At 44.3% G+C, this 16,471-nt stretch overlaps 1 protein-coding gene across 1 annotated transcript in view; it reads left to right on the top strand.

Annotated features, from left to right (window-relative positions):
- Window positions 1-16,471, top strand: part of LOC137431655 (ceramide synthase 6) — a 117,980-nt gene that overhangs the window by 23,400 nt on the left and 78,109 nt on the right. The window contains exons 4-5 of the mRNA XM_068123217.2: window positions 394-499; window positions 10,017-10,147. Of these exons, the coding sequence (XP_067979318.1) occupies window positions 394-499; window positions 10,017-10,147 (237 nt within the window). The remainder of the gene's footprint in view (window positions 1-393; window positions 500-10,016; window positions 10,148-16,471) is intronic.

The following is a 16,471-nucleotide window of genomic DNA, read 5'->3' on the forward strand; positions in this document are numbered from 1 at the left end:
TGCTTTGCAGCCGTGGTTCCATATGCTTGCTGAAACATCTGAAGTTCATCCTAAGCTTGTTGTTTATTTTTAAAATCGCTGGTGGGGTAAAATGGGTTAAGTTAAATCTGACGAAATGGTCCATTTATGTGTACTACAGTAATCAAGAGGTTACATCATTCAGAGTGATCAAAATGTTTTCATTTAAAGTGATCTTTGCACCATCATATCAAATTTTATATATATATATATATATATGTGTGTGTGTATTTTTATTTATTTATTTATTTATATATGTGTGTGTGTATTTATATATTAAACAACTACTGTATCTTCACTTTTTGAACTGAGGAAGTTCTTGTGGTGAGTGAAAATAATTAATGGTTGAATCATCACTCCTTCTCTACTTTTTAGATTTCTTGCCAAACCATGTGCTGTTTGCCTCGGAGTACAAGTTTCAGCAAGAAAAAAAGCAGAGCCGAATGCAATACTTGAAAAAGTATTCACATCTATCACAAAGGTGATTTCTCAGGTTATTTGTTGGCATTATTACATTGTCCATATTAACAACGAGCTCTTCTTTACAGCTCTTTATGATGGGTATGTGCTTTACTCTTGCCTTCGATAACACGGATAAAGCTACATGTGTGTCAGGACTGTATTTGTTTTAGCACATGTGAGCTCGTCATTCACAAGTTATTATTTATAACTCAAGTTTGCACTGTTACAATGTTTTGTTATTGTTGTTGGCCAATCCTCATGAATGAGTTATCATACACATCACACTCATGCTGACAGAGAATCAGAAACCCCAGGATTTGACTGTGGGGGAAGTGATGTCACTTCCCTGGGCACTCTGGTTACCATCGACCCATGTTGTGACGTCACTTTTCTTTCTCGCAGTCAGTGGGAAAATTAATGAGAAGTCCTCCCCCACCACCTTCCCCCTTCCCTTTCCATGGGATGCCAACCCGGGTTTGGTTATTCATGCTTTATCTTACAAATGTTGCACGCCAAGTGACGAAGCGCAACGTACCATTTTCAACAAGAGTCGGGATCGTTGCCTCCCTTAATTTGAGATATTGATTCATTCATTGTTTGGTCGCAATATTGTTTAACGTATTTTGAATTTTAGTGTTTAGTGTATCGAGAGTGTTTTGTTTTTCATTCCGTGTAATTTTCTGTTTTCATGAGCGTAAGTTTTCCAAGCTGCAATAATATTGCATGTAAGTAGTGTACATTTTATTACTATTTTTCCATCCTTCGAATGCTGTAAAAATATACCTATCAAGAGGTTGGAAGAAGTTGAAAAGGTTACCTAGCTGTGACTGCAACTTTGCCTTGAATGTTTTTCATGAACGCATGTAACCACCTGAGACACCACTGCTACTGCAACTTGCTTCCACCTTCGAATGCTCTGCCTGAGTCCTCTGTAGGCGTTAAATTTTACCCTTGTCCGTGAAGTGAGCATAGCACATTTTGTGCCGCACAAGAGTTACGGCTGCAGCAGAATCTAAATCTTCAAGACGATCAATCAAATCTATATTCTTCGAGTCCCTTAGCTTCCTTCTGCTACATGCAGCAGTCCTTGCTGTACTGAGTCCATGATCACTTGCTTCACTGAGACTCCTAGAGGGACTCTGGCTTTATGGGTTTGGCAGAATATACACAAGCTGTAATCCACAGACGAAGGCCTCTTCAAGGTCCTAGAGGAACTTAGACTATCTTAATACAGAAACTTGATCTGGATCTGGAAACTGGATCTGGATCTGGAAAGAAACTGGAAACTGGATCCATCGTCGCCTGCAACTAAAAAGAAACATTTATTAACCTCAAATATATACTACAGTTATATATTAACATGTGTATAATAAAACTGTGGGCTGCACTGGAAGGAAACACTTGAAAATTGCTGTTCACTGTTGCTCCCCATCCAACTTGACAGAGCCAGAGCAAATCTGCAAGGAAGAATGGGAGAAACTCCCCAAATCCAGATGTGCAAAACTGATACAGACATTCCCAAGAAGACTAGGAGCTGTAATCGCTGCCAAAGGTGCTTCTACAAAGTATTGATGCAGCGGGGTTAATACGTATGCAAATTAGATATTTCTGTATTTCATTTTTAATTATTTTGTAAAAATTTGTAAAAACAAGACCGAAAGTCTCACAGTGGCGTAGCTGGGCTTGTTTAATACTTTCGTTGAAGAGGATAGTATGACCTGGGTGGAGATACCAGTTAGCAAATAATGTAAGTATTAAATTATTTTTAAGTACTCTAAGTCTTGAAGCTGTCTGTCACCATGGAAGTGAAGAGATTGCATTGAGACACTGGTTTATTCTATATGTTTCGAGTCGACAAAAACCAACCGTACACTGCTTCAATCCAGTACATTTGCAGATATGCCAAAGGGATTGCAGTGTTACGATTATATTTACTATATTATTATTAACGTTGTTATTACGAAGACGATGCTACTGTATTAAGAAACATGGGCTAATTTGTCCGAAGCGGCCTGAAGGTGAGGCATGAATGCATGAAGCCTAAGGCTTCGGAACTGTGTCTGTGTACTGTGCAATGAAGACAAATAACACATAATGAAGACACGTAGTGTCTTCGGAAGATCCGTAACCCCCGATGCTTTCAATATGTGATGGTCATTTTAACAATCGGTTTGTTTGTGTTTCACAATGAATGGAAAACGTAAAGGTAAAGCATGGCGATTGTGATATTTGACAGGTTCGACAATTTGTTCGGCCTGAACGGCATATAAATCAAAATGGCAGTGTGTGGAGTCGGCCGTTGTACACTGTAATGACATCACATAACCCCTGTCATGTGACCAGATCCTCAGTTCTGATTGGTGTACGTTTGAGGGGACATACATACAGACAGACAGACAGACAAACACTGTTCTTGACAGCTTTGCCCTATGGTCTATGCCGTAAAAAAAAGTTCCACTTCAACATTGTGGGGCATTATGTGTAGATCAGTGACAAAATAAAACTCAATTTAATCCATTTTAAATTCGGGCTGTTGTAACACAACAAAATGTGAAAAGGTCAAAGGCTGTTAATACTTTCTGAAGGCACTGTAGACTAGGAGGAGTACCCGTTCCAAGTGACGGCAGAAGATAGCAAAAGTATCCTTCCCAAGTGACGGGAAAAGTTCAAGTTACCAGTTATTTAGAAATTTACATAATATTTCATAGACTTTAAAAAGGTAACTTGTGTTGCACTGTTGGTTCTGCTCAGAGCCAAAGCTTTGAGCTATTTATACCATGCACATTTATGGGTGACAATTATTTTCTGAACCATTGGCAACTTCACTTTTGGCTCCACGATTTCTCCTTGTGAGGTCTTTCTGTATGTATCTTTTCATCACCACTCTTAAATCGACTTCCAAATGCTAGCAATCGACATACTCTTGGAATTCGAGGAGGAAAATTGCTTTCCTCTCCTCTTTCCAAAAATTGTAACATTGAACATTTACATTTCAAGAGGTGTATAAATGCAATAGAGTACCACACGCTACAATTTTCCCCAATTAATTTTTCGTCGTTTTTTAAACGGGCCCTATGCATACACAAATTACAGGCAGGCGTGGTGACCTCTCGTCACGCTATTAGTTTACTGTACATTTACTTTGCGTAGAATACATAAACTTTACACAAAAGCTAATGGGGGAAACTTTCAAAAATAACACGTAAACTTAACTTTTGCCAAGTGGTGGTACAGTTTTAATCATGAGTGAAGCACATTTTACTCAGTTGTGGAAGAGGTAATAAAAGACGCATGCTGACTGCATCGTGAGTAACAAAGCTCATGGAAATCGTATGATGTTCACCACAAAATTACCACAGGAACGGCTTTAGGGAGGCGTGTACCGTATGTGCTGACGGGCTTGAATAAACCTTACTAATAATTTTTATTCAGCATATGATTAGATTTTTTTGATGTACCTCATTGTAAGTAACACACAACCCAAACAAAGCCAATGGAAATCTAGCACAATAAACCCAGGCAGTAAATATACCCAGGCAGCAGAGCCAGAAATGCCTGATGTCTTAGGCCCACCAGAAAACCAAGATGGCGGCCATTTTATTTAGTCTGTGTGCCATGGTGGGTGGAGTCAAGTGACAAATGTGGGTGTGGTCAGGCAGCTGTCCAACTAATTGGTGCACATTTCCAAAATCGACCCCCAACAGGACCCACAACGACACCAGCAACGATAACCATGTGGAGCTCTTGGAGACCTATGACACGTCGCAGGTAAAAATAAGAAGCAAAGTCATGGAATCCATCCATAATTGCTGAAAACATTCTTTTTTTCATCTTTTCAAACATCCTGATCTCTGACCATCAATTTGGATTCGCTCCCAGTCACCAAACTATGAACATGGTGTTCTGCTCTTATCTCGCCAATGGACAGAGGCCATAAATATCAAACAGGAAGTCAGAACAGTCTCCGTGGACATATCTCGGAAATACGGCACTTTCACAGAATGACATATTCCGCCCCCCGCATGCATGCGCAGAAACCTCAGGAAACATTGGCGTTCAGGGAATCATAAAGTATATGGTGTGTTGGAGATGAGTATTGTTACTTATTTATAATGGCTCACAAAGCTTCTGAAATCAGCTGAAATTGAAATTACTTGGAAAAGTACCTGAGAGTAAGAGCTGTGCCTATGCACAATGAAGGACTTGGAGAACTTTCTCAGGTCACCGAATGGGCAGCTGCTCGTACTGCAAACTCCCAACCATATGAACCTGTGCAAGGCCCGAGTGGAAACCCCCGATGGCTCACTACCAGTGATTGGATTGTTTATCTGGATTACTTGCTTCTGAACACCAATGGGAACGACATATTTGGGAATTTTGAATGTGCAGGGTAAGTTTAAAATTATATTTACTAATAATCATGTTGGGAGGGCTGGGGAAGGTGGGAGCTGTGACGGCTGTGATAAATATATTGTTTGTTTGGTTCCGGGGCAACAATATAAATTACACTAGATTTTGCATCATTTGGTAAACGTTGAAGTGTCCGTTTGTGTATGTGTGTATTTTTTTATATATTCACTGCGGCCGGTAATTGCATTAACAGGAAATCATAAGAAATCAACACCTCTCAGTCTCATCCACAGATATTTGTCGTATATCCTCTATTTCCGTGTTGAACCCTGGTGTTGGGCTAGCGGTTAGGGTGCCGGCTTAGGATCCTAGGATCCTGGGTTCGAATCCCGGTCGATCGCTGAATTAACGCCAGGGGGGTTGACTCAGCCTGTCATCCTTTCGAGGTCGGCTAATTGAGTACCAGTTCACTGGTAAATCCCTGCTTGTCATTAAAGGCGGCAAAAAGGGTTGGCGTCAGGAAGGACATCCGGCCGTAAAACATTGCTTCAAAAAGGGGACCAAAAAACAACAACAACCACGGTTCCCGAAAAAGGCCAACCCCTGCTTTGCGGGGAAAAATGGCCTCTAAAGGTGGTTACATTTTTATTTTATCCTCTATTTCCGTGTCTGATTTTCATGCAGGAACAGAGCAATTGTGGTTAACCATTCTGAAATTGTCACTCTTTTATCTAAATCTTACTATAATGGAGTAAACGTGGATGTCACCGAAGCGCCAAAATTGACATGTGGTGGAAATAGCGCTACCTTTGGGGGTAGCAGGTATTACAAATCAACTTCTTTTATTATTATGATATGGAGTATGATGTGTTGTGATCAATAAAATTTGTTTAAAATGTTATAAAGTGGATTTCACCGAATGTGCTGCAGAACATTCCCTCCCGAAGGTGGGCCGTGAAGCATATTCCCGCCCTGGGGACGGGAGTGCTCACTATTCCCGAAACTGATGTTGAAAAGACGATTTGAATCACAGATTTATTTTGTGCTTGTGAAGCCAGATTTAAAGTGCCAGGCAAGTCTAACCAAATCAGTGTAAACGTGCATACACAGCGCAAAAGGCTTAATTTGGGATTCATATGTAAATGTTAAAGTCGCGTATTCAACACAGTTTTGTATTCTGCTCTGCTTGCCAAGGTCTCTACCTGTGGCATACAGTTGCCTTCATACCTGGTTTTCAGACATCCTCCACTTGTGCAATAAATGCTTTGCTTTCAATGGAAACCTCTTTTATACCATTGGTGGTTGTTACCGTTGTTATTTATGTAGTGACTATATTTCATAATGAGGTTTCCCTGTCAAAAATTATGGTTACCCTGAGAGTCGTCGTTGGTGAATGAACATTGGACTGAGATTAGATCAGGAACTTGATCAGCTTCTTTTTTCTTTTTCCCACAAGAGCGAGGCTCATGGAAGAAAGAGCAAGGCTCATGGTCAAATTGACAGTGGGGTAACAGGGCAACAATTGGGCACAATGGGAAAGGGGAAAAACAAACAGGATAGGAGAGAGAAAGAGAAGGTAACACCTGATATCAGCAAATAAGAGGGTTGGGTTAGTTCGGGTTAATGGGGGTAATAAAGATTACAGTTACATAGATGGAGGAAGCGAGGAATAAGAGTTGAGATGTGCAGTCAGTCTGGATTTTGGAAGTTTACCCAGGAGGTGGTTACTGGAAGAGTGGATTTTTGGATCTGTTTGTGCCAGCTTTTGAACTTTAGCCAGAGCACCGCTGATAATCTACTGACTATTCATCAAAAGTCCACCAGCTAATGTTAGTAGATGCCCCCCACTCCCAGTCTGATGGACGGTGTGTATATTAATGCAACACCATAATTGGAATGCGTCCGTTCTGAGGTTTAGAGTTTGGTTAAAATTTGAATCCAGAATACACAGTTGAAAGGCAAGTGTGTGACATCTGTAACATATTGATGAACAACATGGTAATGTGACGCCTACTCAGCACGACAGAGACTTTGAGGGGGGTTGGGGAAATCTTCATATTGTGTCTGCAAACAGGGTAGGGACTGCATATTAGATTGAATCAGGGAAAGATAGAGAAAGGATGTATGAAAGTATGGGAGGACCAGAGACAAGAGGAATAAAAACTTAGGGGAAAATGGAGGGCAAGGGCATGGCCTAAAGGAAGAACAGTTCAATTGATAACATGCTTGCCATTGTGTTGTCGAGATTGATTGCAGGTGGGACTGGACTTGAACTGCTTTTCTGCTGTTGGAAGGGGTGGGGAAGAGTGGCGTAGGAGAGTAAAAAGACTCCATTTATCTTTTGAAGACAGTAATCATTGTATCCCAATAATTATACGTTGTATATATAGTGGATACCAGACTCTGTGACTTAGTGGTTAGAGCGTCTGCTTCGATTCTGGGAGGTCAACAGTTCGAACCCCGTCAGACTCATACGAAAGACTTTAAAATGGTACATGTTGTTTCCTTGCTTGGCACTCAGCGTTTAAAAGGATAGAGCACAAAAACAATGCTGGGGAGGCAATGGCAAACCACCCAGTAGATCCCTTGCCAAGAAACTGCTTGGGCAGCACCAACGGTCTGTAAAGAGTACGGCACATCAAAATGAACTACAGTATAATAAATATATATAGTGGTTGGCAGAAGTGCTCATGATCTGATGCTTTGAACAGGAATAGCCAATCATGTGTTTATTTACATTTCACCTAATCTGATATTTCAGTGGTACCCATGATCTTTGTGTGGCACATTTTAAGCCTCAGTATTTACGCTGCACATTGCCATCGGCCTCTCAATGATGCCGAGTCCAGGAGTGCTTCTGCAAAGGACGTGTTGTTATCAATATTTCTGTATTCTATTTGTCGCATATTTACTTAAGGGAGCATTACACTGAACACAGTAAAAACAACACAAAATCACAGTAATGCACTTTTTGATAAAATGGCTTGATTGAAAATATGCAAAACTATATATGTACATGTTGCTTGATATATGAACATTACATTGGTATACATTACATAGCATTATATTATGCATGGTTACCATGGTAACCAGATGCATACAAATGATGAATTACCACTTTTCAGCTTATATCTTCTCTATGACAAGTCCATTTACGTTCAAACTTGGTACATATATACAATACTAGGAAACAAACATTTTAATTGATGCATTTGTATAATTGGCATTTCGTGTTGCCATGGCAACCATTAATCGTCCAATGAGAATTGACATCCTTTAAATTAAAAACCCAAGGTCATAATACAATAAAACTCTATTAATATCTTTGTTGGGTCATTATCAATATCTGTGCCAAATTTGAAGTGAAAAGAATTAAGAATTCCAAAGTTATAGGGGAAAATGTAAACTAATATTATGTAAACACACATTTGCTGTAAGTGGCCATTGAAATCAGGATTCCGTTTCCTATACATTGAAATTACAATTGCGTACAATGTTTGTCCATTATTTCATGAATCTGGAGTTCACTTTGCAAGTTGTTTCAAATTTGCAAGTTTGCAACTTTGCAAATAATGCCCCCTTAAAAAAACATGAATGCATTCTTGCATTTTTTTTTGATTTTTCAAGATGCGGAAGTGAAATACGACTGCAGATTGTGAATTCCTTCTCAAAGACCATGTTAACAGTGACACTGCACTTTTTGATGAACTTGCATCTCAAACATTAGGAAATGTGATTAATGCTCACAGAAAACGTGATCGCTTGCAGAACATATGACTTAGTATTTTGGCTGCCTCCGTACAATTAAATAAGGCCATCCCACTGACTGTTTGTCCGTGCTTGGTGGTGCGCCGTGGAGCTATTCAACATTGATCGATTGCTGTGATGGATGTGGTGCATTTAATTGAGTTCAGCAAAACAATAAGACACCAGAGAATACTTTTGAGACGGTATTGCTGAGCAGTCTGTCATGCCAACATCAAACAATGATGTGTGATTGATTTCAACAGTGGTGATTGATTGTAACGCTTCACGCAGCCGCATTTTCCACACCCTCTCTTGTGCCGCGTGACCTCACAAACCACACACCGAGATCCCGCAGCCACTCCAGCCATCCGTATCTGTGTCGGGTGCCCCGCACGCACCGCACACGCTCCACGGCACACCGGTTCCTGTGGGACCGTCTTGAAACCAAAACTCTTCACTCTTTTGCAACCTCCACCATGTTCTTGTGTAACAACTTGGTTCTACCCTTAGTTACCCTTAGTTCTCCTGTCAAGTTTGGTTGAGATTGGATAGTTTGGTGTTCTATGAACTCTCTACTTGCCAGATGCATTTGGAAACTAGAACAGCGCTCAGTAGAGCGCATACCCAACCAGGCTGAACAGTTTATGTTTTCTATCGCACTCATAGGCCGGATCTTCATCTGGACCTCCAAAATCGAATCGGCTTGTTCTTGTCACCTATCTAACTCGTCCAACAAGTTTTATCGTTTTTGGCCCCATCTCTCATTGGTGAAGAATCACTTTTGAAATTCTCGTATCCGGATGTGGATCTTCACCAAAAATGTGGCCTCGTCACACACCCCCAACCTGTCCACCAAGTTTTCTTGCTTCACTGCAGTTCAAACCATGGATTGACTAAATGTTTTTCATGTATAAAGGCATGGATGGCACTTTTACTGCAGGTTGCATGACTTTGTCACATGTTAGAGTTGGAATGACTCGTCCAACAGAGCAAGTGGATTCTGAGATGAGGGAAAATTAAACGTTGCAGGTCTTCTGAAATCTTCTAAAATCAAAACATAAAAACACTGTTTTTGGCAACAAGCGCTCTTTGCTATTATGTGTCTTGGCAAAAGTGAGCACACATTCCTTGAAAAGTGATGACATAAGCATAACATATTATATGGGCCTCTCGGGTAAGCAACATGCACACTAAAGTATACAGGATTAATTTTTTTCAATGCATTTGAAATGAAATCCTCCATTATAAACATGAACTGTAGAGGTCTATCCCAACTGTCAAAAATGAAACAATTTAAAGTTCTGTAATATAACTGATACAGTGTCCATTTGCATTTTCTGTTGTGACTGGTGTCAGGTGAATCTGGCAACCGATTCACAAGAAGTTTTCTTTGTTAAATTCTCAAGCGTGTAATTTATTATTTTGTGGTGTTGTTCCAGAGCCCCGATGACGAGAGGCTCCGAGGTCTATCCAAGCAGTTGGACCTAGAAGAGCGCATCATCAAGCGCTGGTTTAGGCGGCGGCGCAACCAGGAGAAGGCCAGTGTTCTTGCCAAATTCTGTGAAAGCATGTGAGTTACCCTCCCAGCTGTAAGGCAGTTCACTGCTTGTGCAAAAAACACATTCTCACTGCATTAGAGTGTACACAGTACACAGTTGTGTACTCACCCGATTTACATTTATCCTGTTTATTATACATTGTCTATATATTCTATATATTATTATATACTAGCAGAAGTACCCGGCATTGCCGGGCGGGGGAGGGCGGGGAGGGGAACGGGGGGGGAGGGGAGGGGAGAGGGGAGAAGAGGGGGAGGGGGAGAGGGGAGAAGAGGGGGGAGGGGGAGGGGAGAGGGGAAAAGAGGGGGGGTTGGGGAGGGGGAGGGGGGAGTGGAGAAGAGGGGGGGGGGAGGGGGGAGGGGGTGGGAGGGGAGGGGAACGGGGGGGAGGGGAGGAGAGGGGGGAGGGGAGAAGAGGGGGAGGGGGAGGGGAGAGGGGAGAGGGGAGAAGAGGTGGGAGGGGGAGAGGGGAAAAGAGGGGGGAGGGGGAGGGGGAGGGGAGAAGAGGGGGGGAGGGGGAGGGGGAAGGATGGGAGGTGGGAGAGGGGAGGGGGAGGGTTGGGAGGGGGGAGGGGGAGGGGGGGAGGGGGAGGGGGGTGGGAAGGGGGGAGGGGGAGGGGGGTGGGAGGGGAACGGGGGGAGGGGGGAGGGGAGGAGGGGGGAGGGGGAGGGGAGGAGGGGAGAAGAGGGGGGAGGGGAGGAGGGGAGAAGAGGGGGGAGGGGAGGAGGGGGGAGGGGGAGGGGAGGAGGGGGGAGTGGGAGGGGAGGAGGGAGGGGAGGGGGAGGGGGAGGAAGAGGGATGGGAGGGGGAGAGGAGTGGGGGGGAGGGGGAGGGGGTATGGGGGAGGGGAAGGGGTAGGGCAGAAAGGAAGGGGTAGGGGGAAAGGAAGGAGCATGGGGGAAGGGGAGGGGGAGTGGGGAGGGGAGGGGGTGGGGAAGGGATGGGGCGGAAATGAAGGGGCAGGGGGAAAGGGAGGGGCATGGGGGAAAGGGAGGGGGAGGGGTGGGGCAGGGGGAGGGGGGTGGGGAAGGGGTAGGGTAGAGAGGAAGGGAGGAGCATGGGGGAAAGGGAGGGGAGGGGGATGGGGAAGGGGTAGGGTGGAAAGGAAGGGGTAGGGGGGAAAGGGAGGGGCATGGGGGAAAGGGAGGGGGAGGGGAAGGGAGGGGAGGGGAGGGGAAGGGAGGGGGGAGGGGGGAAGGGGAGAGGGTAGGGTGGAGGGGGAAGGGTAGGGGGAGGGGAGGGGGGAAAGGGAGGGGGAGCGGGAGGGAGGGGGAGGAGGGAAGGGGAGGGGAGGGATATAGATGGTTACTGGCAATTGATCACATCCACAAATGATGTAATCCACACAATTTATGTACTTTACATAACGTTAATAGGAATACATGGCCGTGTAGATGGGAAATACAGTTTGTTTGAAATAAATCACAAATATCAGATGAAAGTGAAAAAAAAACCTATGTGGTGTGAATGGCAATGTTCCTCGCTGAAATGTGAAAAAACTGAATTACGTGCGAACGCTTATCTGTGAGATTATGGCGGCAAAGTTGGAACATCACGTGATCGCTCTGAGCGAATCAGCGCGCTGCTCTGCGTACAGCTGAGATTCCGTGTATAATGTTCCTCGCTGAAATGCGCTGAGGTAAATATGAATAAAAAATTCGATATATTTTCACTTTTACGTTTTGGCTAACTCGCTCGCGAACCTGACGAAGATCCTGAGCAAGGATAGCTACGTTATGCTAACGCTACGTTAGCTACGCTACGTTACGCTACGTTCGCTACATTATGGCTAAAAATATGGATCTAAAGATGAAAGAAAAAAAAACCTATGTGGTGTGAATGGCAATGTTCCTCGCTGAAATGTGAAAAAACTGAATTATGTGCGAACACATAACTGTAAGATTATGGCGGCAAAGTTGGAACATCACGTGATCGCTCTGAGCGAATCAGCGCGCTGCTCTGCCATTCCGGTCATAATATTCCTCGCTGGAATGCGCTGAGGTAAAAATATGGTTAAAAAATATTATGAAATAAATTTTTAGGTCGACCATGTTCGTACCAGGCTCAATGGCCATGTTTGTGCCAAATATCAAGTTTGTGAGCCTCTCCGTTTAGGAGTCTATCGGTAACATTACACACACACACACACACACACACAAACTGTGTTTTATATATATAGATTTTTATTTATATATATCAAAGAAAGTTTTTGTTTGTTTGTCTGCATGTGCCTGGTGTTGGGCTAGCGGCTAGGGTGCCAGCTTAGGATCCAAGGATCCTGGGTTCGAATCCCGGTCGATTGCTGAATTAACGCCAGGGGGGTTGACTCAGCCTGTTCATCCTTCCGAGGTCGGCTAATTGAGTACCAGTTCACTGGTAATTCCCTGCTTGTCGTTAAAGGCGGCAAAAAGGGTTGGCATCAGGAAGGGCATCCGGCCGTAAAACATTGCTTCATAAAGGGGACCGAAAAACAACAACAACCACAGTTCCCGAAAAAGGCCAACCCCCGCTTGCGGGGAAAAATGGCCTCTAAAGGTGTTTTTTTTTTTTTTTTTTTGTCTGCATGCGCTAATCTCCTGAACGGTGAAAGATAGGAGGAAACCTCTGAAACAAAAAATGTAGGGACGGGCCCCTGGAGGGTTATAGGCTAGGTGGCGAGACCGGTCGAGGTCCACCTCGGCCGGGCTGGGCCCATTTCGCAATTAAAAGCTGAACTGAATTATAGTAGTCAATCTTCTAAGGCCGGAAGTAAAAGCTGAATTATAGTAGTAAATTCATTCAAAAAGAATCCGGGCAACGCCGGGTGCATTCGGCTAGTTGTTTATAACTTATGGCAAAGCTAAAACTTTGTGAAAGTGAAACTTAAGTTTGTGCACAGTTTTGACGAACGTACAGGCATTGAATATTTGTCCTTTTTGAATCATATTAACAGAAACAGCAGAAATGAGCACAAACCTCTGAATTTACCCCTCTGCCATTCATCACCCTTCCTGATTCTCCATTTTGGTGTTGGCCGTGCTTTTTTATGGTGTGCCATTACGTATCGGTGCTTGTTAATGTAGAGCTGATATTCCCAATAATTATGACAAATTTTGGAAACGTGAAAGAATACAATGCAATGTTTGCATGATTAGCTTTGCTTTTCAAACGGTGGAGTCTGTCGGAATGGGGTTGTTGTGTGTGCCTTGTACTATTTTTGAAACTCGGCCAAAATGTTTGGAATTCTTGTTCCATTCATTGAGCGGAAACAAAAAATTCTCATTGGAGTCTCATTTGTCAGACACCTTGGATGTAGCACGTATAGTTTGATGTGTGAAATGTGTGTTGGTAGAGACCAGCACACTAATTTCACATGTTTGTTTTTAAGAGCAAGTTGGTTACCGTTTTGTTTATTTTTCATGTAGAGAACATGCAACATATTAAACTATTTAATAGGCTAATGGAATTTTCAGGTCCAACAAGGAAATTGTGATTGGTTTAATGAAAATGTTTTCCATTTTCTGTTTAAAAAAACCCCCCAAAAATCCTTTCGTATTTCCTGATCATTTTATTTTCTGCATCTCGCATTGCATAACGAGTCAGCCAGATGGATCAAAATGGTGACTTGTAGGGTGATTGGATAAACACTCCTGCAGAAGCCTCTATCATACAAGCATAGGGCGTAATTGTTGTGTTCATTCATTTATACTTCACACTGTCTTATCATGGATACTGTTACGGGGTCATCCCCTTACCTCTGGTCTCGGTAGACCTCCGAACCCCGAGAGGGTCCCCGGCAGAAAGATGTGTTATCCTTGGTTGAAATCGAGCAAATAATGAAACCCTCAATGGAACCAGTAAATGAAACAGTCAAATCAATAATGCAACTACACCAGGTTATGAACAAACAATAATATATTAGAAATCACACAAGAAGAGCCATACAACAATGGGGGCAATATCAAGCCCCTTAACCCCCAAACTCATGGCACCTCCCCAATGTCTCTGCACTCCTCCAAGGCGAAGTCCCAAGGTCTCTGTGCGCTCCCGCGATCGGGGAGTCAAGGCCCGATCAAAGTCAATTGAGAGGTAGGCGATCGAGGCGACCCCGAGGTCACGTTGTTCAGCACCCAGCAACACAGCGGTGGGAAGGAACCTCACAAAGACGCACTCCGACGAACAACTTTTGCGGTTCAATCCGCGAGCCTCCGTATAATTCTCAAGTGCCCTTTCTGGCACAGCCGTCCCCGGCAAACCACCGGGGAATAATGCCCAGCCGACACGACCAAACCCGGTTCACTGCAGGTTTCTCGTGTGGTGAAGATGGTGGACGGCTTTCACTCCAACCCGGGCTTTGAGGCCAGGATCCTCCGGAACCTCAATGGGGATACCCGACGACACAGGCTCCACGCACTTCGGCGATATTTCTTCTCGCCCGAACTTCCCTTCAAGGACGCAAAGTTCACTCGCACTCAACGTCGAACGCTCGGTCCGGACCTTCAACAACAACGTCTCTCCACGATCTCCTACCGCCTCTTCTTCCTCGCTCCACCTCTTCCGGTCACGATCCTGATTTCCGGCCACATTTTACCAGGAGCGCTTTTAAATATTTTAACTACAATAACCCTTTCCCGTCACCCACAATCACCAGAATATTTCGAACCAACAACAATAATCATAACAACAATCATTAGGGCCGAATCCGTAACACTTCCCCCCCCCCCCCCCCCCCTCAAGAAAGAAAGTTTGAACACAGCGAAAACTTTCTTTGCATGCCCTCTTTAAACAAGCAAAAGTAAATTCACAACCCAAATCAGCAATCCCTGTGGGCAACAATATTCAACCTTCCCCAAAAATAAAGCAACAAAATTTTACACAACCCCCAGAGCTTTCCAAAGTTAATTCCCTCTGGACCAAGCGTCAACAACGACATTGTCCCTGCCCCTCTGATTTTTACTTCTAGTTTCTCTTGAATGAAGGTTAAGGGGTTGTGATCAAAAACCCAAAGGCCAGCAAATCTATAGCACTTTCCCCGGGAGGCCGAGCTGATAGCCAGGTTCCATGGTGGTTGGGTGGTGAGCCCTGGAAGGATTCACGACATGGATGCCTTTAGGAACGTGGAGTTCACGGTTAGTCCATGCAGGGAAGTTCACTACCTGGACGCCTTTAGAAACGTGGCATTCACGGTTAGTCCGTGTAGGAATCTTGGCTCGGCAGCTCCGCAGCATTCAGTGCTTCAACTTTTCCGGACTCCTAATAATTATGGTGGGACCACTTGTCACAGTAGTCACCTGACTGGCGGTCTCCTTCTCGGCCACTGCTCTGATAATCCTTCCTTCGGGAGCGGTCATAACTCTGGAAGCCTCCATAATAATATCACTTGCGGCCACCACCACTACTACTCCGTGGTCCTCCTCTGTAGCCCCCTCGACCCCTAGGAAATGCCTTCCCTACTGTGATGGTCCGACCCTCCAACTCCTTGCTATTCAGATCCTTTTCTGCCTCTCTGGCGTCCTTTGAGTTTTCAAACGTGACAAAGCCAAACACTCTTGACTTTCGTGCCTCCCTGTCTTTTATCAGCAGCACCTCCAAAAGCGGTCCATAGTTGCTGAAGGCAGACTCCAAAACATCTTCCTTTGTTTCGAAGTTCAGTCCACCTACAAATAACTTGCTAAGTGTGTCGCCATCCCTAAGTGGTGTGGTGTTATTTTCCCTACTGGGCTTTTTAACAACCATCGGGTTACCATAAACTTGACCACCGGCCAAATCATTCCCGATAACAACCGATACTCCCTCTACAGGAAGCGTGGCTTGTAAACCGATGGTGACCGGTCCTGACACCAAATCAGACTCCAAATGGATGACATGAAGTGGAGCACTAACACAGCCACCAATCCCCTGTAAACGAACACTATCCCCAGTTGCCGTCTCCTCGGACCATGGCAAGATGCCTTCAAGCATTAAAAGATTGATGTGCTCCTGTGTCCCTCAATATCCTAACCGGTCTCCGGTTAGTCGAGGCTCCATCCAGTGACACAAACCCCTCGGAAATAAATGGTTGGTAACCCTTTTGAGGGCGATTTCTCACTATGGCCATCGCATTTGGAGTCGTAATAGTCGAACTCCGCTCCTGATTTTCCTTTCCCAGAGCATAACAGTTGGACATCCAGTGTCCAGGTTTATGGCAAAATGTGCAAGTAGGCCCGGAGGAGAACCTCGTGGTCTGCCAAGGCATGGGAGTGGCAGTCTGCCTCGAGTCCACCGGACGATAGGTCTGTCTTGGAACCGCAGTCTTCTGATTTCTAGAAGTCGTGGTGTCAAAGTGGACCTCATTTTCATCCCGAGGCCGCCCCCAT

Source organism: Myxine glutinosa, chromosome 7 (assembly GCF_964187855.1).
Source record: "Myxine glutinosa chromosome 7, kmMyxGlut1.1, whole genome shotgun sequence".
NCBI lineage: Eukaryota > Metazoa > Chordata > Myxini > Myxiniformes > Myxinidae > Myxine > Myxine glutinosa.